At 34.8% G+C, this 11,108-nt stretch overlaps 1 protein-coding gene across 5 annotated transcripts; it reads left to right on the top strand.

The window, feature by feature from the left end:
* The first annotated feature begins 5,410 nt into the window (after positions 1-5,410).
* Positions 5,411-10,382, top strand: LOC306875876 (uncharacterized protein). 5 transcript variants are annotated; one of them, XM_079426630.1, is made up of 7 exons: positions 5,411-5,847; positions 6,789-6,842; positions 7,730-8,029; positions 8,323-8,583; positions 9,256-9,373; positions 9,491-9,554; positions 9,680-10,272. In XM_079426630.1, exons 1-7 carry the CDS (start codon positions 5,778-5,780, stop codon positions 9,791-9,793), a joined length of 981 nt encoding a protein of 326 aa, XP_079282756.1. In that variant the 5' UTR covers positions 5,411-5,777; the 3' UTR covers positions 9,794-10,272. The 5 variants fall into 5 exon arrangements, with proteins under 5 accessions (XP_079282756.1, XP_079282757.1, XP_079282760.1 ...); XM_079426631.1 differs by having other exon boundaries at positions 5,447-5,847; positions 9,701-10,272; XM_079426632.1 differs by having other exon boundaries at positions 5,504-5,847; positions 7,757-8,029.
* The last annotated feature ends 726 nt before the right edge of the window (positions 10,383-11,108 follow it).

Here is an 11,108-nt window from a genome sequence, read left to right as displayed (position 1 = left end):
AAATGTATTTGTGTGGGTGTGTTTTTTTAGAGAAATACAGCAGTTACCAACAAACATTTATTTATTCAACACATTACATAAAAATATAATAAAGCATATCAATGCCTCACGTTTGAGAATTCAAACTTCGGAATATTTGCCATGTTTCCAAAAATTACTGTACAAAATATCAAAGTCTGCATTCAAAAGTCAAAAACTACAAATTCTCATCAAATTCTTCCATGGCTAAATGATCATAGCTGCTATCCATATTAATTTCATGTTCATTTACTATTCATTATAAAACTGTAAGTTGATACAGTGGTTCTTTATTGGCCTCTGTGATTCTATGAAGAATTTAAAATTTATTTGACAAAAGATAGAGGAAAAAGCTATTTCAGATTATTTAAATGTTCTTCACACTTTCATCACTTGAAATTCTAAAACGCTGAAAAACAGAATCCAGTGTTATCTATCTTCTTGTTTCACAATGTTCATGATTGACCTGGGGTTAACAATCCTGGTTATTCATAAATTGACGTTTCACACTGTACTTTCTTAAACCCCGGGTTAACATTCTTATTTGGATATTTGCAGTGAGAGTGTCATTGATTGGACGAATGCAGCACGACCTGTTTGCATGACTTTTGCATTCTTTTATTTTTGCAGACTGTACACATTGGGAACTATAATGCAGGGTTAACATTGCAAATACGGTTCTAGCCTGGCTTCGGAGCAGGTTTCATAACCCTGCTTCTAAATCACAAGTGTGTATCATTTCTTATAAATTAGATAGTTCCTGTCATTGAGTCTGATCGGATGAGCACTCTATAAACATACACCTTTGAGCTCATTACATCAGAATTCCTGAGCCACTGCTGAACCAATCAGAATCAAGGGCTGAACATTTTGGTTTTATATAAAGCAATCCTCCCCAAGAAGCTATGGTTTACAGTTCATTTAGAACAGCTGAAGGCTGTTGTTAGCACCTGTACATATATTACCACGCTATAGGGACGTAACAATGCTCCCTGAGCTGGTTGAAAAAATGATGATGATGATGATGATGATGATAAATCAGAGACTGGCCCCCCGACTGAGCCTGGTTTCTCCCAAGGTTTTTTTTTTCCATTCTGTCACAGATGGAGTTTTGGTTCCTTGCCGCTGTCGCCTCTGGCTTGCTCAGTTAGGGACACTTGATTTCTAGCGATTATTGTCAATTTGATGTCACAGATACTATTTAAACTAAACTGAGCTAGACAATGACATCACTGAATTCAATAATGAAATGCCTTTAACTGAAAATTGAGTGTTTAATCTTATTATTATACATAACTGACACTCTATCCTCAAATTTGATACTGTTAAGTGCTTTGACACAATCTGTATTGTTAAAAGTGCTATATAAATAAAGGTGACTTGACTTGACTTCACATGATGATGATGAAATTTAAAGATTTTAAACAAATCGCCATACATTTGGGGGTGGGGGTTTATGTGAATGTATCTCTGAGGGGAACTGACTTTCTTCATAAAAGTTTAGGTGGCATTTTCTTTTTATCTTGCCTCTGTATAATGCATATTGAAGTAGCGTTTATAAGTGCAGCGCTGCTTTGCTTTCAGCAGGAACCAAGAAAACGATATATCGCTGCTGGTCCATAAGCGCCACCTGCTGTCAGATAGTGAAATTGCATTCTCAATCAGTCTGTCTGATTTTAGTTTTACGCTATGTAGCATAATTTCACAGAGCTAAAGTCAGACCATTCTGCTTTTGCTTCAAATGCCTTTTCTGTACAAATCAGACTAGATACTGGAACTGTTCTCATGCACTGTTATTTTTCATTTTATTTATTTATTTTCACACATACATCAGCTTATCTCTCAGTAGAGTACTTAGTTTGTGTCAAAACGGGAGTTTGATTATATAAGAAGCAACATTAAAAAGTGTAACTCGATGAACATACTTTACCATACCTGAAACAGAAAACCTTTAAATAATATTCCCTCTGCACTTCGCACAAATTAACATTTCTCCTGCATGAGTGTCTTTGACTGGGACAGGGTTGTCAAAAAAACAGCCCAATTGCTATCCAAAACTATGCAAGGTAAGGCAAGTTTATTTATATAGCACATTTCATACACAGTGGTAATTCAAAGTGCTTTACATGAAAGGAAGTAAAATAGTCATTAAAAAATAATTATTATAATCACAACAATAAAAATTAGGGGGAAAAAAATAGTAATAATAATAATAACAAGGAATTTAAAAACAAACATTCTCAAGCTAGCCCAATAATGTTTTTTTCAGTGATTTTTCTGATTTTTTATATTTTTTTACCCTTTTTTGGGGTCTTTAGCGTGTTTAACCCGTGGAAAAAAAGAATATCACATTTGTTTAGATAATTTTCTATAACTACAAGTCAAGCTGCAATACCAAACAGGACCACACATAGTTGCCTGACTGTATATAAATACATACGGATCCATTCAGAATTATTAAACACAGCAAAACACAAATTAAAAAAGCAAATACAAACATTGTGAATTTGTCGAATGTGGTGATCTGAAGCTCAACATGATCAGTGAACAGTTCCTCTCAGAGTGAGTGTCTATAAAACACTGGCCAGACATGCAACCATTCTGAAATGTGCTTGTGCAAAGAGCTATCAGAGAGTGCAAATAATTACACTAATAATATAGGACTCGAGCATATCTAATAATGTGTGACTCCTGTATGTCACTATAATCGTCTTTACCTCCGTTACAATTGTCATCCATCAAAATGTAACACTGTGGTTAAATGTGATAGAAAAAAATCCCTCCCTTTCACACTTGGTGGTGTGCCACCCTATGGCCCTGATGAAGAAACAGTGCCAAAAGTCTTAAGAAACGGTTCTTTTAGTAACTGATCATTAATAGGTTATTTGGGGAACCTAAAATGGTTCTTCTGTCGAATCACTGTGAAAACCCCCATTTGGAAGCTTCGGACTAGGGTATTTAAATATAAATGTGAACTATGAGAGATCAGCCTCTGAGCAATACATTTTTCCTCTGGCCCACTTTAGCACAGGTGATTTCTGGGAAAGTTCCTCAGACTGTGCAGATGTGAGTTGCTCCCCCTCGTACGGTATTATGGCAGTCAGACAAAATATTTTTTTTAAAAAAATTTTTTAAGTATTCTCAGTACAACCTAATACATCTCCAAAATTGAGATTGTTTTGATTAAACATATAATATTCCATCGTATCTTATGTGGCAATCAAAACCAAGCTCAAACTAAAAACCACCACACTGACACATAGAAGACCCTAGAAGACCACAGTTGTTCATTTAGGTCTGAGATGAGGAAAACCACAGTAAAGTGCATAAAGGCCTATTGGTCTCACATTATTTTCCTTTAAAATGATTCCCATTTGAACTTCCTCAGCCAGCTGCTGCCAACTCATTCTCAAACTAATAATAGCCCCACTAATAATAAGTGGATTTTTTCATTGTGTAAGCATATAGTGCATGCTGGCCTCACAAGATCTTCAAGTGTTTTGGTTCAAGCTCTTTTTCAAGTTAATGCAGTAAAGTCAGCAGAGAGGTAAACAAAGAACTGTCAAGAACTGCTGGGTGTTTGTGTGAGGAGAAGGTGGTGATAATGAAGGTTTTATTATATGTCAGCAGAAATAGGTAATTTCTGATTGCATTGCAGATTGCAAAGAATATGTGCTCTTTCTGATCTGTAGCGCTTCATCAGACATCTCACCACACCAACACACATTTGATCTGACAACGGCTAATATCTATATGTGATTGGAAGGGGGCATGCTAACCACATCCTGTGTGACTGCATCTGTCTGAACTATGCACAACATCTGCACAAGAATGAACTGACTGTGCAATTTTTCATAAGCCATTTATCATGCAAACAATTGTCCAGCAACTGAAATTCACTTACATAACTGTACAACTAAACTTGGAAAAATTCAGCCGACTTAAATATGAAAAATACTGAAATGAGTAAAGTTCCGTATTTATTTACTCGATTGTATGTTAAATAAAAAATATATTTATATTTTCAGTGGGGGGGGGGGGGGGGGGGGGGGGCAATATATATGTCCTCTTCATTCCAATGTTGTTTTCGACCCTATTGACTTTAATTGTATGGGCGTAAACAGCCAAAATATCTGCTGTTGTGTTCCACACAATAAAACGGGTTTGGAGCAACATGGGGGTGAGTAGATGATGACACAATACTTTTTTTGTGAACTATGACTTTAATACCCTTCCATTAGCTTTCTGATTGTTTTTCTTGATTTATCACATACATCTCTGGTCTCTGGAATACTGGATTTAGATTTTATTGAAAAATCCAAAAAGTTGTGTGCAAATACTGGATATTTCAGTGTTGACCATTGCAACACACCAGCACTATTTGAATGTCTCTTGCATCACTCAATGTTCTCGCTCTTTTATTTGAACACAAATTAACACATCTCAAACGCTTAACTACAGATAGTTATAAAAATGGCCTTGTAGGGCTTCTATACTCATTTTATCATAAACATAAACCTTGGATGGCTCAAAAAGAACAAGAAATGGTGACCAACACACAAATTCCCACCCATTTTCAAACTGTCATTGCTAAACAGTTTTTTTTTTCTTTGTGGAAATTGGCTATTTTTTTTTAATGGAATCTGGAAGATAACCTAAAGCGCTTTCTCCGACATTTGTCACATTTCGCCCCCCTACTGCGTGAGTCGTACAAAAATGGTAATGAAACAGCCGTTGGCCTCAACTTAATCACCACGAATGAATAACGAATGTATGCATATCCAAACAAAATGAACGATCACTAGGTTTTTTATGGCTAATTCATGTAAATAATTGTTTAATAATTATAATTATAAAATAGCTATTCTAGATATAATAATTCATAACTGCCATATGTAGCTAGTAACTTACATAGTGTTTAAATATTAATGATTTAGTGGCGAGATATTGATTTTTTATTTTTTGTTTGTTTTTTGAGAATACAGTTCACAACTAGTCTGGTGATCACAAATATACAATTCCAAAAGTTCAAACTGGTTCCAAAAATTCTGCATACACAGATGATCATTGCTGTTATTGGAAATTTTGGTCTGTCGATTGGCATAGTGAGGGTGACATTATGACAATAATTTAATTTAAACTCAGATCAGTATTACATATACGTACCACATAGTTATTTGGTTATATATTTCTTAATCTGTAGCTGTGTAAGATAATAGATAATTGTCACATTAGTTTCATCATTCTACCATCTAAATAAAACAACAAAAATTAACCAATAAATATCGCCACCAACACATCACACACTGTCAAGTTGCAATCGTCTTGCACTAAGAAAGCGCTCTCACATGACAGCCGTGGTTACCAAGACAGGAAGTCAGCATTTTCATGTGGGAGAAGATATGAAATTCTAAAAAAATGGAGGAGTGTACAACAGCGTCACGCTGCTGAAGGAAACAAAAGGAGGAGAGCTCAGACAAGTGAAAGAGAATGAGTGAAGTTTGATAGAGAGATAAGCAGATGTGAAAAACATTTGAAACTCCACAAATCAGCATGCTTTAACTTTATCCTCAAGACTTGGATGAAGTCGGTCTAAATCTAAATTGATAGTACGGAAAAAGAATACATGACATTTTTAGAATTGTTTTTGAAAATACTACTTTTACTTCAAGTGCATTGAAGTGCGCATAACCTGTGAGTATAGAGATAAACGACATTTAAAGGTCAGAGAAGAGAAGTCTGACCGAAGATTTGTAGTGATGGCGAATAGTTGGACTTTGACGGCGATTGTACTCCTAAGTATCTTTATAGCAAGAAGTCAGACAAGAGGTGAGTTTACATAATTTTTAATATTGTATTCTCATTAGTACTCTTTAAGATAGTCTTTTGTACTACTCTTTGTACGTGGATGATTTGGCCTTCTGAGTTAACGTCATATTTGTCTGGTGTCGATACTTTTTGTCTATTGTCTATTTCTAATGGAATTTCATAAATTTGCAAGTGTCCTAAAATGCCTAAAAAGTACTTTTTTGGGGTATTTGCTTTATGGTTAAAATCTTGGCATTGTTTAAACCTGTCAGTTAATACAGTTATATTGAAAGTGTCAAGTAAATCTTTATGGCCTATAACTGTCGCTCATGTGGGGAAAATCTATTTTTATACTTTTCCACTGCAAGGATATTTATGGTGGATGAGAAATCTGTTCTCTCACGTGCATGTGATGGTTTTGTGTTTGTTTCTGTCGGTGTTTGTTACTATTTTGAGAGGACATGCCATGACGAAGCGCTCTTCCTCTCTGGGGGGGGATTCTTAGGGGGAGATGAGTTGCTGAGGTTTTTGAGGCTGACAGATTCTTCTGTCAAATCTAGAACAAGAGCAGTTGGCATGGAACTAAATGGCATTTGTGTTGTGACTGTTGACAATAATGCTGTTTAAGGTGGTAGGTGGTGTGGTATGGAAGCTGTTGATTTAGGTCAGGTGTTCAAACTCCATCTTCTGAAGAATCAGGGTGTATTCATCTTGTGCTACAGTAATGAAAATAAATCTTTATCTAAAGATAAATTGGGCCATATTGTACACCTCTGACTAACATTGACAAGAAATGTAACAAATACATGTAACAGAAGCTACTACTGGAACTTTAATATCTCACACTCACTTTTGCGTAATGGAAATGAACTGGAAATCTCACTCGAGTGAATGATTGTGTTTCATTGTGCTGAGCCTCACATTAACCTGTTACTAACACGCTGTGCCACTAATTGTTCTAGGAAATCAAGACACTGCCTCACATCAGAATAAAGATGTGATTAATCAACTGACAGGTCAGACAACATTTATTTATTTATTAACTGCTATTTTTATGAATAGGGTACAAAATAAGAACAGAAATGATTAAATCCATTTTCAACCAATGGTCAGTGAAAGCAAGTACTTGACCTTGAGAAAAAATTAATTGCCATAATTTTTTATAAAATCACCATATTACATTAGATTTTTTCAAATCTAATGGAGATAATACCCCATCTAATATGGTTACCCAAAAAAGGTTAACTCAATTATTTTTAACATGAACTGACAATATAAAAAATACTTAAAATATCTCAGTATATGAAAATATCTCAGTTCATATTAATTTCAACATTTACTAATACCGTACAAGATTAAAATCTAATATTAATTAATGGACCTGAGCTAACATGAACTAACAATGTACATTTATTAATTCATATTAACAAAGATTAATGAATACTGTAACAATTATATTAGTTAATGCATTATTTAACATAAACTAATTAACTTTATTGTACAGTGTTACCAAAATAACATTAACATTATTTAGTGAACTGTACTGATGGAAAATGCCAGCTGTGCTACATCTGTTGTCAGAATAGAGCTGCTGTGTATGTTGAAACTATTTTAGGGTTAAAGAAGGAAATGACACACGAAAGGATAAAACTAGTCTGGCATGACAGGGAGCGATACGTTTAGTGTATAAAGAAAAAACAAAGACAAAATGTTTCACACCTATTATTATAACAGCCACATTTTATTGTTTTTGAATTATGTGTTAATAATTTACCTCAACGTGTCAAATGCAAAAAACAAAAAGCAGTTTACATATTCTTTTAGTTTGAGTTAGTTTTAGCTTAAATAAACTTCAATATTTATTCTATTTTGTACAAAAATACAATTTTGTTTTTTTCTGCAGTTTTCAAAGAGCAGACCTTTATTCCAGGCAATAATGCGACTTTACAGTGTGGCAATGCCACTGATATCAAATGGAGTGAATTAATTTATATCGTCTGGAACATCAGCCTCCAAGGCAGAAAATGTTGGCTTGGTTTGTCACCCAAGCGGGACGGCACATGTAATGATGGAAAGAGGCTATACAACACCTCAGATGGAGTTTCTTTAGTCATTCCCAAGATTTCAATAGAAGATGAAGGATTTTATTCTTGTGATGTATCATATAAAGCAGGAAGCTATGCTGTAAATGTGTCTGTAAGCGGTGAGTACAAACAAAATTTATTGTAAAACTATTACAAAAACTGTGAAAATGTTTGTAGTTTAAATCACGAGTTAAGTATAACTACACGAACTGATGTTACTTTCATTCAGTTATAGACTAGTCATGTCTCTCAGTGTTATATCTCAATTAATTGCGCACACACACACACACACACACACACACGCATGCACGCACGCACACACAGTACTTAGAGCTAAGAATGAAACCATATCATACTGTATTATAATGATATTATACTGATAAATTCAAATAATGTTTTTTTTTTTTTTTAGTTGCCCAACTTTCCACCCAGCTGGTCAGTGAAAACAGTCAAAAGATTGCTGTCTGTAATGCCACATATAAAAAGACAGCACCCACTCTTCATTGGGAACCTGCCTTGAACTTTTCCTTCAATATCAGCTCTGTCCAGAATACGGTGGAGAATCGAGTATATCTGCCAGATAATATCACCATCAGTGAGCTCACCTGTGTGGCCACATATACCTCAGAGTCCGGCTCTGTTCAGCACAAGAGCACACTTCATCTTGAACAAAGTGAGTGCACTGTATATGAAAAGATATTGAGAATTGATATCATAAGTGGATCAGAAGTACATTCTGTTTTGGCTGTTTATTCAGCTACAGGCACTTTTATGTTCTATAGGGGCTGATTTAAAAAAAATAGACTTCCTAGATAAGACTCTCCTTTTTTATTATTTTTATTTTTTAAACCATAATATTGTTATTTACTTTTGCTGCTTTTCTAATACATTTTATTTATAGATTTTACGCTCTTCCACCTGGGTCTTATACTATGAAAATACAACATAAAAATATTAATTACTGCATTTGATTGCAATTTATGCAACTGATGATCTAAACTAAAGAGAGAGATAATGATAAACCTCTTCCTATTTCTTATGTGCATTATTTATGATTTATACAAATTTTTACACAAAAATGGCCAACAGTTCCCCCCTAAAAAGTTTTATCAGAAGTCAAAACACACTTATGTATATGCAGCAAACTTTAACTAAAAATGGTGTTTAACGAACAGCACAATCAGATATCTCACGTACATCACACATTTAGTACAGTGGTTTGTATTAAAAGAGGATTGGTTTTGACAATATTACAGACGTTCTTCATATCCTTTTTAACTAATATATTTTATTGCATTGTTAAATGTATTATATTACAAAGTAAACAAATCCTCTCTCTTTTCAGCTCCATCCTCTTTGAAAAACAATCAGAAAATTATTGCCATATCAGTTGGTTCTGTTAGTTTTATTCTTGTATCTCTGGCCGTGGTATGCATACTCCGCAGAAAGCTTACCGACTTAAGGTGGGATGTTCTGCTTTGATTCACCGCTGTTAAACGGAATTATTTTGTATACTATTATGACTATTTAAGTGAGAAATATCTTATCGATATCTGTTCGTCTTTGCATTGTCTTTGTAGTCCACTGAAGATGCTTTGCTGCAAATCTAAAATCTCAACACCAGCTGAAGACAAACCACCCCAGGTAAGAAATCTCTATCAAACTCTGTTTTTTTTATACTACACCAAACTCCATTATTCACTATATATGGTGTAATTTTCAATGATACAGTGTGCATCTATTGTAAAAGTGTTTTGTGTTCACTGAAGCATACGTCTGTGTGTATGAAGCCCGCTGATGTTGAAGAGGTGGAACCCTATGCCAGTTACATACAGAGAGTCAACTCCATCTACAACTCTTCAGCTGAACTCTTCAACGCCTGAAAGACACTCGCTTTTTATGATGAAACAGGATACCAGCAGAGAGCTGAGGCCAAAGATATGTCTGTGGTCAAAATTACATATGAAAAACAATACTAGTGGAAAAATAGTCATCTCAAGAGAGCATCCCCGAAGCAAAAAGCGCCTGAATGAGGAGCAAAAGTCACACTGACTCAAAAGATGAAAGGTGATGACAAAGGAACATTTCTCTTAGTATGTGATGAGGAATAACTGGGACAACTTCAGCATCAGTGATATCACTAATATGTCGATTTGTAGAAAACGAGCCTGGGTTAGATATTAATCATCGGAACTATTCAAATTTGTACATAATTATTTATATCAGAATGTTAAAAGAATCAAAAATCAGACGCAAACAATGTTTTCCTTGATAAATACTAACCAGGCCAAATGTAGAGAACCTATTTTACATTGCACATAATTAAAAGTATGTAAATAAACTTTATTATTGTATACTTTTCAGTATTGTGTGTCTTTGAGTTTAATAGCTAAACTCTTTTTAACCCTCTGGTATTGTTCGTTTAGGATGAAATCCCCTCAAAACACCAAATATTAAAGAAAAACATTATTGAATTTAAATATACAGTAGTATATTAATTTCATAAATTACTCTATAATCATGGTCTCCAGTCAGTTTTGAGTGCCAATAACATAAGTGAGGTTTTGCGTGTGTGTGTGTGTGGGGGGTCTTTTTTTTTTTTCAGTCCAAAATGACTTCACAGTAGCAGAGGGTTAAGTGAGCTACTCTCTCAGCCTCCTCACGTATCAGTAGTGTGTTTGTGTTGATTGTATCTGTACAAACAGGTTCTTCTCAAATGGTCAGTGTTAAATAAGCAGTACAGTATGTGACTTGTACCTGCTTCAAACAGATGCCTCCTCCTCGTTGTTTTTTTTTTTATAATAACTGTAAGATTTGTGGCCAAGCAGTGGAGATACAGACCCTTTGAATCTTAGTCATCTGCCCTCCTGAGATGAAATCTCACATGGTCCCCTTCTTTCAGTGTGATTCAGTGTTTAGGGGAACGATGTGGAAACTTAGGGGTAGCTGAATTCTTGTCACTGGAAAGGAAAGATCAGGTACGCCCTCAGATATCACAGATACTCCTGCAGAAACTGAAACTGGTGGGATGTCATCGATTTCTCTTTTTGGGGTTTTGATTTGGCTGTGGGATTCCCCAAGAACTATGACAATGTGAATTTTCATTCAATACAAATTTAGATCTTAAAGCTTTGTACCTTTGTTCTCAACTTCTGCCATCATAGCATTCAACATGAAAAGCATATTGCTCCATCTAGG

Source organism: Barbus barbus (assembly GCF_936440315.1).
Source record: "Barbus barbus genome assembly, chromosome: 10".
NCBI classification, from domain to species: Eukaryota; Metazoa; Chordata; class Actinopteri; order Cypriniformes; family Cyprinidae; genus Barbus; species Barbus barbus.
The sequence above is the reverse complement of the archived record's forward strand: the minus strand, read 5'-3'. Positions and strand labels throughout refer to the sequence as shown.